General features: G+C 53.1%; 1 protein-coding gene across 9 annotated transcripts in view; it reads left to right on the forward strand.

Annotated features, from left to right (window-relative positions):
- The window catches only part of CABIN1 (calcineurin binding protein 1), a 152,439-nt gene that overhangs the window by 85,823 nt on the left and 51,387 nt on the right, over window positions 1–15,229 (forward strand). For all 9 annotated transcript variants that reach the window (XM_042911372.1, XM_042911373.1, XM_042911370.1 and 6 more), the window contains exon 28: window positions 4,716–5,047. In XM_042911372.1, coding sequence (XP_042767306.1) covers window positions 4,716–5,047 — 332 coding nt within the window. The remainder of the gene's footprint in view (window positions 1–4,715; window positions 5,048–15,229) is intronic.

Below are 15,229 nucleotides of genomic sequence, written 5' to 3' on the forward strand. Positions count from 1 at the left end.
GAGGCCCTGATCTAACTCCATGCCTGGCTCTCGTGGGGTCCCCGGGCTCCCTTTGTGGAAACCAGTGGGCAGAGCCCCACACCCAGCTCGCAGGAGAGTGCTGGCAGGCTGGATGTCTGCGGCACCCCTCTGGGGCTGCGGCTGGGCAGCTGGCCCTGGGTTTTGAGAGCTCTCCCACCCGGACCAGGACTTGCTAAACAATAACAACCACAACAACCAGACCCATGCTCAGCGGCCCTGTGCCAGGTGCTATTTTTTGTCCTCCCAACCACCCTAGGAAACAGCCCCGCGGCTCTTCCCATGTTACAGGTGAGACCTGAGATTCAGAGAGGGTTGGGAATTTATCCAGGGTTAGTTCGCACCCTTAACCTCTGCCCCATGCTCCCTCTCTGGGTGGGCTGGGAGGGGCAGGTAGGATTGGCGATGACCTCCCCTAGGACGTGTTTTTACAGGCCCTGGATGGGAGAGTCTAGGCTCAGGAGTTCACGTGTAGACGTGGCCCCTTCGTGCTGGGGATGGCCTGTCCTAGCTCTGTGTTCCTCACCAGCCTCCCCTAGCTGGCCTTAGCAGGTGGTGAGGCTGCATGCCCTGCAGGTTGGCAAAAGTGCCCCCATTAGGGTCAGGTAAGAGGACAGAGAAAGTGAGACCAGTGCCCCACTCTCTCACTAGGCACTTATGCTATCTCCAACCGATGTTGACATTCTGCAACTAACATAAACATACCACAGGGAGCTTGAAAGGGGAAGGAACAAGTAACCTACAGTCCCAGCGCTCTAATACAGCAACTCTTGTTCATGTCCAGTCTTAAAAATAAGATTACTTTAACCATTGGACAGGTGAGTCCTGTTGTCTGTGCTCCGTCTGGCCCATTAAGCAGCGAACTGCTGTGGGTGCTGTTGTGTCACCCCGGCCTCTCTCCACCATGTTTGGGGAAGTGGGGGATGCAGGTTGGGGTGCTGAGCTCAGAGAGGGTCAGCCGTGGTCTGACCTAGGCTGTGCAGGGCTTTCCAGACACACGAGGGGCATCCCACCCCTTCCCTCCTTCCATTCAGAGCCAGTGGTTTAAGCAGACAGTGTAGGGGCTCACCACTGGTAAAGAAAGTTTGAGGGGCTCCTGGGTGGCTCAGTCAATTAAGTGTTGACTCTTGATTTCAGTTCAGATCATGATCTCACAGTTTGTGCGATCGAGCCCTGCGTCAGGCTCTGTGCTGTCAGCACAGAACCTGCTTGAGATACTCTCTTTCCCCCTCTCTCTCTCAAAATAAATAAATGCTTTCTCTCTCAAAATAAATAAATAAAACATTTTACCAAAAAGTAAAAAGGAAGTTCAAGTAGAACCATAGTCATGGCAGTAGCTCGTAGGCTTGAAGGGAAGCATCTTCTGTGGATACATCTCTCCACTCTAAGCCCAGCTTTTCCTGGTAACCGCAGTGAAGTTGGTGAACTTCCTGTTGGAAATTGGTGAACTTCCTGTTGGAGAGTTGGTACAGCAGAGAATGTGTTCTGAGCCCGTGCGAGGCAGACAGCATAGGGAGCAGAGTGCGCTTCTCCAGGCCTGGCCCTGGTTAGTGGTGGTCTCTGACACACTCTCCTCTGGGCTCCCAGTGGGCAGGAGCTCTGGCCACCAGGGCTCCCATGGTTTTTGGCGCCCTGCAGAGAGCCAGGATATGGTTCTGGGCCAGGGCTGGGTGTGTGCCCCTGGTGTGCTCCATACCCCAGCTCTTCAGGTGCACCCTCACGGACGGCCCTGCCCCCAGCCTGCTGCTTCTCTCACGGTCAGTGTCCCAGAGCTCACACAAATTTCGTGGGAATTGTTTGACAGCAGGGCACAATGGAGCCCAAGTCTGTGCCAGGCCCTGGGTGCTGAGCCGAAACAAGAATGGTTCTGACATTCATACCCCTCCTGATGCCCAGGTGCCCTCCCTTCTGTGGCATCCAGCAGATGCCTCTTGACTTCTCCATTCTGCTTTGTGCCAGGGTGCCTCCAGGAAGGAGCTTTCCCCACAAATGACTCTCCAGCTAGTTGAAGCTCACCTTCTTAGGAGTCAGAGCTTCAAAAAATGTCTAAAGTGAATGGAGCAACAGTAAAGGTTTATTTTGTTTTGTTTTGTTTTTATTTTATGTTATGTTATTTTATGTTATTTTATTTTTTATTTTAGAGAGAGAGCACGTGAGTCAGGGAGAGGGGCAGAGGGAGAGAGAGCCTGACCTGGGGCTTGATCCCATGACCCTGGGATCATGGCCTAAGCTGAAATCAAGAGTCAGACGCTCAACCGACTAAGCCACCCAGACCCAGACGAAGTCTGAAGGTTTATTTTTTTAATAGAGGGAAAAGCTGCCCAAATTTTATTCTCTGAACAGAAGCGAACTCTGTTAATTACTCTGAGGGCAGCATAGTTTGTCAACAGCGTATGTGGTCCTGACAGGGGACACGGGTGCCCAGCCCGGGCCCTCCCTGCCACCTGGACCCGGGGCAGGATATGGGCCAAGGGTGCTGATACAGCTACCAGCCACTTTGTTCAGGGACCACCATCCCATGGCTGCACCTGCCTCTTCTAGGTCAAGTAGAGGCCTGGTGATGATGCCTGAGTGCCTTGCACAAGGCGGGGGTGGCAGTGGCAGAGTGGGAGGTGGCCTGGTGTGTGCACTCTGGGCATGCTAAGCCAGTCCTCATTGCCAGCAGCAGCACCAGAGTGGCCAGAGCATTGCCTTGCTTTTTATCTTTAGGACGAAGTCTCCTCACTTTTATGCTGCCAGGGTTAGGACTAGGCATCCTAGCTGGGAAGCACTGTGTGGGCTTATTGACGTTTCCGACTTCCCCCCTTTCTTCCACTAATGTGACCTGTGAGGCTCTTTCAGCCGTGGAGTGGACACTGTGTGTGAGGCACATCACCCATGTCTCCTGCACCTCTTCAGGCCACCCAGATCCCTGAGTAGCTAGGTTTTTCATTCACTCTGGCATCACTACTTTTTTTCCCTCTTTTAATGTGTTTTCAGACATGCCTTCTGACCTCTCTTTGGATAAATTCTTGACCCTGTGCTCACTTTCCATAGCAGATGTGTTCCTGTGTGTCTTTGTGTGTGAGCATACACTTAGCACCTTATCTGAGCCCTTGGGAGGTCTTTATCTTCATCCTATTTCCCCATCTCCCTTATGCCTAGCACAGGGCTGGGCCCAGAGTCGTTGAGAACGTGTTTGTTGAGCCACATTTGAAATGTGTCCCTTGAATTGAACACTAGAAATCAGGCACATTTGTAAGGCATTGGTGTCCCCGTAAGATGCCAGCCCTGAGCAGACTCCTAGTTGCTGTCATTGTGCTCTGAGTGGGGTGCCTGTGGGACCTAAGTGGTTTCCTGAGCTCCCCTGAGAAGAGAGCACAGTGTTAAGATCAGATGTGACCTGCTTTTCAGTCATTCATTCGGCTTCAAACTAGACCCTGTGCTAGGCTCTGGGCAGTGGGGGAGGGGGAGACACCCGTGCATAAATGCAGTGGGGTCGGTGACATCAGAGAGGTGGGCACACAAGGCACTCTGCAAACCCCACCTTGGGACCCAGGAGGCCTGCAGGAGAAGGTGACAGTGAGTGGAGTCCTGAAGGATGAGAGCGAGTGGGTGAGGCAGGGGAGGGTGTGCAGACGGTGAGTCCAAAAGGAACAACCGTGGAGAGGTAGGAACAAGGAGCGAGATGTTCCCAATGGTTGGTTTCAAGGTGTGAGGCCCAGAGGGTAGGTAGGAGGGATGACAGGACTGACAGGAGGTAGCCTTGCGTGCTGTGATGAGCAGCTTGGCTCTGTCTTGCTCAGATTCTTTCCTTAGCAAAAAGAACTCGATGTGCACCTGATGTCTTTTTGCTTAAACCTGATGATGGTTTTGCTTAGGGGAACTTGGGACCTTAGTCCTTGACCACTCTTCCCTACCGCAGCAGGCCCCAGCCTCCTTTTGGCTGCCACTACAGTTGGAAAAGGTTGTCAGGCTGAGGACAGGAAGGAGCTCAGCCCACAGTGGCTGACAGGCTTCAGCATTAGTGCTGGGCTACTTCTCCGGCCTCCTCCAGGCAGGCCTTGCCAAACTCCTGGGTGCCTGACAGGCCACCTTCCCCTCACTGTTGCCCCCATCCTCTTCCTTCAATCCTTCCCTCCTGGGCCAGTCTCCTTCTCCTGCAGCCCCTGCCACCCAGCTTGGGCTCTGCTGTGTGTGAGCTCTTGGTTCACGCACAGTAGCGGCAGCAGCTCTGGAGAAGGATGTCGGGTAGGCTGTGGGCAGAGGTGCTAAGCGGCAGAGCAGGTGCAGTTCTTTGTGCGCCTTTCCTGGCTGTTTTACTCCATGGTTGTGGCAGCCACACCTTCCTTCTGTGGACTGCTTCCCCATGCACCTGCATAGGCCTAGGAGGCGGGACAGCCTTGTGCTGCCATTCAGAGGGGGGACCCAGAGCCCCGTTTGCCACCCCCACCGTCTGCAGCCTCGGGGCCCCTCTGCTGCATGCCAGCTGGGACATCCTGTTTCACAGGGGAGGAGAGTGGGAGGCTATGGAGGCCTCAGCCAGCAGGGGCAGAGCCAGCACCAGGCCCCATGCCTCCTACTGGGTCTGTTGGGTCCAGCAGCTGTGTAGCAAGGGCACAGACTTAGCTGTGCCTTTTACCTCAGTAAGGTTACTCCTTACTCCTGGGGGGCAGGGATTAAAACTGAGGTGACTTTCTTTTTCTTCTCACCCACAGGGAAAACTGAGGAGTCCTTGGAGAGCACGGAAGGCTTCCGGGCCACAGAGCAAGGCAGCCAGAAGCCTGCTGCAGACCCCCCAGCCTCTGCCTGCATTGCTGCCAAACCCCCAGCATCTGCACCTGCCCTGTGGGACGGGAGGAAGAGAGCGGACACCCTGGGGGAGCCCGCAGCCTTTCCCCAGGGGCTGCCGGCTGGGGCAGAAGAGCAGCGCCAGTTCCTCACCGAGCAGTGCATCGCCTCCTTCCGCCTGTGCCTCAGCCGCTTCCCCCAGCACTATAAGAGCCTCTACCGACTGGCCTTCCTCTACACCTACAGCAAGACCCACCGGGTGAGCGAGCTGCCAGCCCATGGGGGGCGGGAGAGGGGTTTGATCTTCCCAGGGCCCAGGAGCATCTCTTGAGTGTCGGTGGGCAGAACAAACCCAGGTGGGAGCTGCCAAAGGTCTTGGGTAGCGGTGCATGGGAGGGGTGGGACAGGAGAGATGCGGGAGGTGAGTCCACACAAGAGTGGTCCAGCTTTCCAGGTGAGAGCTGGTGAGGACCACGGGTCACAGGAGGGATCAAGGGAGGAGCGGGTATAGGGGCTGCTCCCAAAGCAAGATCACAGGCTCAGGTACTGCTGCGGGCTGAAGGGTGAGGGCCTACAGGCTCATCAGCTCTTGCCTGTGAGGGCCAGTGTGGCGACTCTTGCTCCACTGTCTGGCTTCCTCTCCACTGCTGTTCACCTGTCCTCCTCAGCATGGCCCCACAGGCATATCCCCAGATGCCCTATAGAGTTCCCCCTCCCCTCTGGCCCAGGGCTTTGCTGCAGGCTCTGTCCCCTCTGGCCGCATCTTGCGGAGAGGCCTCCTCACCATCATCATGCCCCTGGGCTCGCCTCTCCAGTACAGCTGCCAGAACCATCTTCACAGCCTCTGCTGCATGGGGGTTGGGTGCCGACAGCCTCCTCCAGCTCTTTTTGGAAAGCAGATGATGTAGCGATTCTTAACAGCTGTGCCCCAGGCTTAAGCTCTCTCAGGGACTTCCCAGCCAGACGGCTTCTGCTGGCAGGTAGCATCTGTGCAGGGAGTGTGGCATGTGTGTTCTTTCACTCTTCACTTACCCGGGAGGCACTGGAGACAGTGTCCTGGTCGTGGTGCCTGCCCCCATGGAGGTACATTCTAAGGGACAGGCAGATTGTAAAACACGGAAACAAGCAAATAAAGCTAGTCCCATTGTGACACATGCTAAAGAGAAGATAATGGGATACACACAGGAGTGGGGGTGCTGCTCTGGCACCATGAAGGCACCCATTAATCTGAAACCCGTAGGGTGGCCATGGCAGAGTGAGGGACAGTGGCAGTTTGGAGGACAGGGAGAGAGCCCAGATCAGGCAGATTGCCTGAGCATGTGGCAGTGTTGGGTGAGCCAAACTGGTGTGGGCAAGGGCCAGAGAGGGCCAGGGTGGTGGGGTTAAGCAGGGGCAGCCTTTGGAGTCTGTCTGTGGTCTCTATTTTCATCTGGCTCCCTTACTCAGTAAGGTCCTGGCTCAGAAACATCTTCCTCCCAGAGGCCCTCTGCCGGCCCCTTCTCACCAGCCTCTGTGGGACCTTTGAAGAACCAGGAAGGACAATTGGCCAGAGAGATGGATCTTGGCTTGGCAATGGTTACATGACAGGAAGTTGTTACTTGATAGAATTCTGTTTGGGGGCTAGGCACAGGTAGGTGCCCTGTCACAGTTGTATCTGCCCAAAATGCTCACAGGGTTTGGTTGGTTTTTGTCAGAGCAGAACAGGGGGAGCTGGTGTTGGCAGGCTTGGTGAAGGAAGGGGTCTCACTCTGAGCATTGTCTCTCCTTCAGAGCATCTGACTTTTCTGGCTGCAACTACCATGCCTCAGCCTGGGTCCCTCCCTGCACAGCCTGTATTTTGCAGTGGACCTTACCTCTAGTGCCCTAGGCCTTCTGAACCCAGGCAGGCAGACCTGGGTTTTAATAAAACCTCCTCTGCAGCAATCTTCAGGGGTGGCTGACACTGCCCCTGCCCCCTACCATGTTCCGGTGCTGCTTTGGGAACTTTCCTTCTTTCCCTGTTTTGGGAGCAGCAGAGCCCAGTGCAGGAACTCTCATGAGTCTCAGTTGGAAGGGACACTGGCACCCATCATCTGGATCTCCCCCACCTTGGGCATCCCCCTCTTCAGATGCTCCTCCAAGCAGTCGTGCAGCCCCTGCCAGCTGGGGTCAGCTCTTAGCAGGACTTGGAGTTTCCCAGGGTGAGCCAAATCTTCCCCACACTGTAGCAGGTGGCCTTCTCCAGAAGCCGATGCCATGACAGAATTTGGAGTGCAAGATGCCTATTAGGGACCAGCCACTGTGGAAAGGAGGGGAGGATGTGGGGTTGGATGGAGAGAGATTTGAGGGAGAGCCCCGTTAAATGGCTTTAGTCTGAGCGCAAAGGACCAGTGCACGTAAAGGGCCCCACCCGGTACCAAGCATAGTGCTATTTTCACAACCTATCCCCTTGCTGGGTGAGTTTTTTAAAAGTAGAAAGCAGCATCTATGTCAAAAACATTAGAGAGGGGATAGCCACAGCTCTGCTAGCCTAAAACAAAAGCCATTTTGTGTGTTATTTCCCAGCTCTCGGGCACACACACCATTGACTGTCACTTCTGAGGCTCTAAGTACTTCAGATCGAGGAGGTGGGGATCTTGTTCTGTCCACTTTCCATCTAGATACCTGGCTCAGGGTCGCACAGGGGTGGGTGATAGCCTGGGACTGGCTTGGGTAGTCTCGCCCCAGCCTAGCTGCTCCACTACTTACCCCACCATTAGAGCATCCATGCTCAGTTTGCCATTTTGCTATTTCATCGAATGTCCCCCAGGTCATTTTGGTCATCCTGATGGTCTACAGGGAGGGTGGATCCCGGTCAATCCAGCCGTCCCTGTTGGTGGGAATGGAGGCTGCCTTGGCTTCCTTCCCAGAACACCCTGCACAGCCATCAAGCTCTGTTTCTGTCACGGCTCTTCTGTTAGCTGCATTTCCAGGTTGGGTTCCTTGGCTTTCTGAAATGGAATGCTGGTCTTGATTCCGGGAGAGATCCCCTTCCTTACATAGCAATTGTGTGTGGGTGCCAGGTATGCCTCGGGAGCTCTCCAGGCTGCCACACCCTAGGCCCCGGTGCACCCGGGCAGCGCCACTGGCTTCTTTGCTTATTTCACTCAGAGACCTTTGCTGAGCAGCAGGTGTCACCCCAGCTTGAATGGTAGGTTGTTAACACCTCACTGCACTGAGAGCCTGAGTTGGGGCTGACCCTGTCTGGGACATGCCATTGTCCTGGGGGCTAGGTATCAGCTTGTCCACAGATCTGGGGGACACAACTGGTGCTCTCACTGACTAATGCAGAACCATTAGCTGACAAGCAGCGACTGCTTTCCAAACACAGCTGTTTGGTAACAAATGCTTCCTGCTGTATATATTTAAGAGCAACACATTTCTTCATAAAATCCGCCTGTGGGCTTGGTAGTGGCATTTTCCTATTGCCATCTTCTGGCTCAGTGGCCAACCGGCAGGAACATCCATCATCCCTGTCTTCAGAGAGACCCCAGGGGCTGTGCATATTGACTCTGGATCCCTCAGGTCTTTCAAGTGCCCCCAGCTAAAGCTCTGTTCAGTTCAGAGCCACCCCCACCCCCCCCCCCACCCCCCCGCCTTCCCATTCCAGGCCTTTATGGAGAGACTGCCCTCAGGACACAGGGAGCCACTTGCTTAGCTGCTGGCAACAGAATTTCTGGGGGAGGGGGAGCGAATGTGGGCTCGCCTGGGTTCAGATCCTGGCTCTGCAGGGGTGGGGGGCTCCTCTCTTGTGATACTTGCACAGAATTATTGTGACAGTGAGGTGGGGGTTTGGGGCCCCATACACTGGCCCTCAGCCAAGATTCCTCCTCTCCCCTGCCATTGGGCCTCTCCCCAGGACTCCAGAGCCCATTTCCTCAATGTCAGCATCTCCCATGGCTCCTGGTCTCTCCACTAGACCTTCTGAGGGCTGAATCCGCCCCTCAGAGACCCTTGATGCCTGTTTAAGGCCACCCTCCTGCCCAAGGCTGGCTTTGTTGGGCACAGGCTAACCCCTGCACTTCCCAAGGTGGGCCTCCCACTATCCTCCACCGAGGGCCAGGGGCACCTGAGGAAGCAAGACTCCCTAGAGCTCTCCACACCTTAGGGAAGATCACACATGCTGATGGTCATAAGGGCCCTAAGTCTAGCTATTGCATCACTTACAATCACCAAGATTACACTCTTCTCCAGGATTTTGAGTCCTGTGCTGTCAGTCCATGCTTAGAAAAACCTGTGTCCTTGAGTCCACCTGAGCAGCCCAGGAGGGAAACCACATGGCATTGGGACCTTTCATCCTGAGAGTTCTGAAAGTCACTAATGGGATCCAGAAAGAAGACTGAGGCATGGGTGCCCCTGTCCCAATTCCCCCTACCTGCTGTCTGTGGCTCAGCTGGGGAACTGAGCCCTTCAGCACCTCCTGCCACAAGTGGTCTAGGAGAGTGGATTATAAGATGGTCCCTAGAGCCATAGTCTTGAAAAAGAACAAACTTGGAGGACTCACACTTCCTGGTTTCAAAACTTACTGCAAATCTATAGTAATCAAAAATTGTGGAATATTATTCAGCCTTAAAAGAAGGAAATTCTGATACATGCTACAATGTGGGTTAACCTTGAGGACACTATGCTCAGTGAAATAAGCCCAGCACAAAAAATCAAACACTATATGATTCCATATAGTGAGGGATCTAAAGTAGTCAAAATCAGAGAGACAGAAAGTACAGTGGTAGTTGCCAGGGGTTAGGGGAGAGAATGGGAATTGTTTAATCAGTATAGAGTTTCAGTTTGATAAAATGAAAAAGTTCTAGAGACTTGTTGCACAGCAATGTGAATATATTTAACACTACTTAACTGTACACTTTAAAATGGGTAAGATGAGGGACACCTGGGTGGCTCAGTCGGTTGAGCCTCCGACTTCGGCTCAGGTCGTGATCTTGCGGTTCGTGGGTTTGAGCCCCGCGTCGGGCTCTGTGCTGATAGCTCAGAGCCTAGAGCCTGCTTTGGATTCTGTGTCTCCCTCTCTTTCTCTGCCCCTCCCCTGCTCATGCTCTGTCTGTCTGTCTCTCTCTCTCAGAAATGAATAAACTTAATAATAAATGAATAAATAAATAAAATGGGTAAGGGGATAAATTTTAGGTGTTTTGTACCACAAGTGAAAATAAACAGTGTGGGGGTGCCTGAGTGGCACAGTCGGTTTAGCATCTGACTCTTGGTTTCCGCTGAGGTCATGATCTTGTGGTTTCGTGGGTTTGAGCCCTGCATCGCGCTCTGTGCTGGCAGTGCAGAACCTGCTTGGAATTCTCTCTCTCCCTCTCTCTCTAGCCCTCCCCCACTTGTGCTGTCTCTGTCTCTCTCAAAATAAATAGAAAAATTTAAAAAAATAAACAGCGTGGTACTAGTTTAAGCATAGATGTATAGATCAACGGAATACAACTGGGAGCCCAGAAACAAAGGCATACATCTATGGTCAATTGATTTTTGACAGGGGTGCCAAGATACTTCAGTGGAGGAAAGGACAGTCTTCTTAACAAATGGTGCTGGGATAATTGGATATCCACATGCAAAAGAATGAAGTTGGACTCCTGCTTCGCACCATGTTCAAAAATGAACTCAAAATGTATCAGAGAGCTAAACTTCAGAGCTAAAAGCTATAAGACTCTTAGAAGAAAACATAGATGTCAATCTTCATGACCTTGGACTAGGCACAGGTGACAAATAACAAATAAATAATACAGTAGTAACAATAATAAACAGGACACCATCAAAATTAAAAGCTTGTGCTTCAAAAGACATTACTGAAACGAAGATGGTCCACAGAAAGGGAGAAATATTTATAGGACACATGCAGGCACACCTCGTTTTACTGTGCTTCACTTGACTGCACTTTGTAGATACTGTTTTTTACACATTGAAGGTTTGTGACAACCTTGTGTTGGGCAAGTCTTTTGGCACTGTTCTTCTGGCAGCATTTGGTCACTTTGTGTCTCTGTGTCACATTTTGGTAATTCTCGCAAAAATTCATACTTTTTTCATTATTATTATAGTGATCTGTGATCAGTTATTATGACTTGCTGAAAGCTCAGATGGTGGTTAGCAATTTTTAGCAATAAAGTATTTTTAAATTAAGATATATACGTTGGGGTTTTTTTAGACATAATGCTGTTGCACATGTAATAGACTATAGTATAGCATAAACATAAGTCTTATATGCACTGGGAAACCAAAAAGTTCATTTGACTCACTTTATTTTGATATTCACTTTATTGTGGTGGTCTCGAACTGAATCCACAATATCTCTGAGTATGCTTATATGTGGTAAGGGACTTGTATCTAGAATATATTAAAAAAAAAAAAAACCCAAACCTTACAACTAAATAATTAAAAGCCAACCCAATGTAAAAGTAGGCAAAGGATCTGAATAGACATTTCTGCAAAGAAGATATACAAATAAATGGCAAATAAGCACAGGAAAGATGCTCAGTACCATTAGCCATTAGGGAAATGTCAATCCAAACTATGTTGAGATACCACTTCACACCTGCTAGGCTGGCAACCTCTCCTGCTGGAGGTCTGGGGGTGCAGGAGCAGCCACTGCAGTTCTGGGGGGGACAAGGGAGTTGGGCACCAGGACTGTGTCTCCTGTATAGAGACCAGAGTTTGTGAACACTGGTGGTGCTTTCCAGGGCTGGTTTCCTCTGTGGAGGGGCCTCTTGTTTGGGTTACTGCCTCGCCTAAACTTCTTCGTTTTGTGCTTGTTGTTCGGTCTTAACTTGGGGAATGTTCTTCCTGTTCTTTGCTCCTGCAGTCCTCCCAGGTCACTTGATGTCTTAAGAGAAAGGCTGAGAAGCACATACCAGCATGGAGTTGAGACAGGCCGGCCCGGGCAGCTCCTCGGTATTGTTTCTCACAGCACCCTGCCCAGCAGGGCGAGCAGGAAACTGAGGCTCAGAGGAGATAGCAGCTTGTCTCAGACCCCTTGGTGAGGATGTTGCAGGGCCTGTACTCTGCCCCGAGGAGTTGGCCAGCTGATGAGGGCCTCTAGGACTCAGATCTTTATTCTGCTTCTACTTTCCTTTTGGGGGAGACTGAGGCCTAGCCTAGGTCCTTCACCTGGCCAGGTGCGTGGATGCCCAGCTTCTTGCTAAAGCCACATGGCAGCTGCCTGGCAGCATCAGGCTAAACCAGGAAATGTTTACTAAGAGCCCTTGTGTGACAGGCTGGTGGTTTAGCAGAAGCAAGGCTGTCCTACCAGCCCACTGTGAGAGTGGTGGCCACACAGTAATTGGGCTGCTGCTGGTCAGTGTGGCAGGAGTCAGGTAGTGAGCTGGAGCTGGAAGTGAGGAAGGAGAGGAGAAGGGCCTGTTCTATGGGAGAGGCCACCTTCCTGGGGCTCGGCAGACAGTCAGTTTCTGGGCCCCGGGCTGGGACTCTGCTCATCTGGCCCCAGCACTGCCCGAGTCAAGGCTTGGCCTTCATTCGACCTGTGCGTGACCAAAAGGTTTCCTCCCACTCTCCTGGACGGGCGTGAGCCTTGCTGGCTCTGCTGTGGGATGAAACCCACCTTTTGCTGTGTGGCTTCACACACAGCAGCCGGAGCAGCTCTCAGATACAGTTAGCACCCTGTTGTCACCAAGAGGTGACACCCAGGTGAGGATTGCTCAGGAGCCTGAGGTGTGAGATGGGGAAGGGGCTACTCAGCCTGCTTTGATCATAGGCATGACTCCCAGACCATATGATTAGAGTGCCTCCCCGTCCCACCACTTGTCCCCTTGCCAGCATGCATCCTGGAACCTGAGCCACCCCTCCCGAGGGCCAGCTCCCAGAACCTGACATGTACTCAGCCAGCTAGCCAACTGGCTTCCAGTTTCAGTCCTGTGGACAGGTTTCTTAAGCTGTCAAGTGGAGATGACAGCACCTTGGTTATAGGTTTTCTTGTGAGGAAAAGTGAGTTAATGCTTTTTTGCCAGCTGGGAAACATATATACCAATGACAAGAGCAGCCTGTCTTGCAAGCCCCACATGCACTCTGCTTTGATGGGAGCAGAGGCCACTCACTCTGAGCAGTGCTGTGTCCCTGTCCCAGTGTACTCCCACAGGCAGCTACACAGCATTGTGGCCAAGCCCTGTTACAGTGCATCCTCCTGATGGCATATGGCGGGATAGTGGCCTGGCCGCTCTGGCCCAGTCATACCTACTTCTCTGGCCCAGAGCCTTTGTGGGGTGAGCCCAGGCCCCAGTGTCTGTTTAGGACTTGTTTGGTTTGAAGCTACCTCCTACCAGAAGAGTCCCAGCAGTACTGCTTCTGCCTGTAATCTCCAGAAAAGTCACTGACATTTGACTTGGGAGTCAGTTTATGCTCTGGTGTGAGCTAGGGCAAGAGTCTGGCCAGCTGGGCTGTGAACCTCTGCCCTCAGCCATCTGTCGTGGGTAGTTTCCCACCCGCCTGTGCCACTGGCACGTGTGGAACCTGCAGAGCCGGCTTAAACAAGAGGGTCTGTGAGGAAGGCTGTGTACTATCTGACTGGGTGGGTGTGAAGGGAGTCCTCCAGGCTGTGACACAGCCGCCCCCGGCACAGCCTGCGAGATCCTGCTGCATACATGCAACTCAGTGTCCCAGGAACAGGTGGCATTCCCGGCCAGACAGCAGGACCAGGCATGAGGAGGGCATGCCGACCATCCCTTCGGTCCCTGTTCCCTTTCTGTATACGCAAAACAATGCTGTGCCCCAGGGTTCCCACACAGAAGCCCTGGGCTGCCACAGATCCTGGCCAGCCAGGCTCTTGTTAAGCTTTTTGTGATTTACAAAATGAAACTGAAGATTTTTCTCAACTTTGGGATCTCAATTATGCATTCCAAAGTCTCTGCAACGTGGTTTGAAGATTTTGCTGTACCTTTGGGTGTCAGAAGAGAGAGCACCGATGGTCTGCATTAGGCCCACTGCTTTCCTTGTCCTCTCTCAGGAAAGAGGAGGGATCTGGATCCCAATAGTTTGAATGGGTTGAGTGCTCCACTAGCAGCATCCGGTACAGGTAATACTCAGTTTGGAAAGAAAACAAACTACCACCACCTCATCATCCCGCAGACCACTACGTGGCAGAACTCCTTGTATTTTAGTGTCGTCCCCTCATTGCCCCCTCGGCGTGCTTCCTATGCATCTCTGCGGGTCCATTCATTCAGCAGCTGTCCCCTGTGTTGTCACGTGCCAGGCCCTGTGTGGGGTGCTGGGATACAGTGGTGTACACAGCAAAACCCCTCCCCTCAAGTGCACACAGAGGGAATGGAGAGTAGAAACATGCCTGATGGCGGTTAATGATGTGTCTGGAAGAAAGAGAAAGCTGCTAAGGGGGTGCAGTGGGGGAGTGCGGCTATTTAGGCAGGGAGGTCTGGGAAGGCCTCTCTAAGCACAGACCTGAAGCTGGTGAGGGAACTAGCCAAAGGAGAGGCTTCTGGGTGGACAGCACAGCCAACACATGTGCCTTGAGACAGGAGTGGCCCTGGTGGGCCAGAAGCCCGTGTGACCAGCTGGGCAGCGAGGAGAGGGGAAGAAGATGCAGTCAGAGCTCCTGAGGGCCTGATCAGGCAGGGGGGAGTTGTGGGGCAGCATTTGAAGTGAGGTGAGAGCTACCACAAGGTTGTGTGTGAAAGACTGGCTGCTGTGTAGAGAGTAAAGGGATTTGCCAGTCACAGGCCTTCTATGGCTCCATCCTGCCGCTAATCCGAAGAGCCTTAATGAAGGAGGCATTTACAGTGGCCTGGGTGGAGACCAGGAACCCACAGGGCAGGGCTAGTGCAGGGCCCTGGGCCAGCCCCGGGGCGCCTCAGCTGCAGGCTGCCTGTCAGAGCTTTTGGTCCTTGGTGGCCGACCCTCAGCACGGGCGGAGGGAGGGAGCTCAGGATAAATGCTCTGCTCTCATCCCTGCCCTACTCTCTGCTCTCCCACTGGTGCCGCTGGCTGGTCAGACCCACCCAGCAGCAGGGGGTGCACCTCTGTCCTGGCTCTTCAGGTCCGTGTGGGGAGGGCAGAGGATGAGCACTGGCACACTTTGCCAAGTTCAAGGGCAAGTCCAGGTCCTTGGAGAAGATGTGGGAAGGCCCGGCTTGGCAGGGGGAGGGGGCTGCATGGGCAGGGGTGCTCTCCCCAGGACACAGGTGGGGAACTTAGTGCGTTTGTAGACAGCTGCTTTCCTCTGCTATCGTTGGTGTTCTCCAACTGACCCTGAGTGGCCTCATGGTCACCGCCACCCGCATCCTTCAAGTGGGCAACCAGGGCTCCAGGAGGCTATAGGACTCTCCCAAGACTGCCAGGTACTCATTCATTTATTCCTTCAACAAACTTCATTGTGTACCACTCACTGCATGCCCTTGTGGAGAACTGCCAGGCAAACCTAGGGCTTTTGAATTACTGTTTTGAAGGAAGAACAGAG

Source organism: Panthera leo, chromosome D3 (genome assembly GCF_018350215.1).
Source record: "Panthera leo isolate Ple1 chromosome D3, P.leo_Ple1_pat1.1, whole genome shotgun sequence".
Taxonomy (NCBI): Eukaryota; Metazoa; Chordata; class Mammalia; order Carnivora; family Felidae; genus Panthera; species Panthera leo.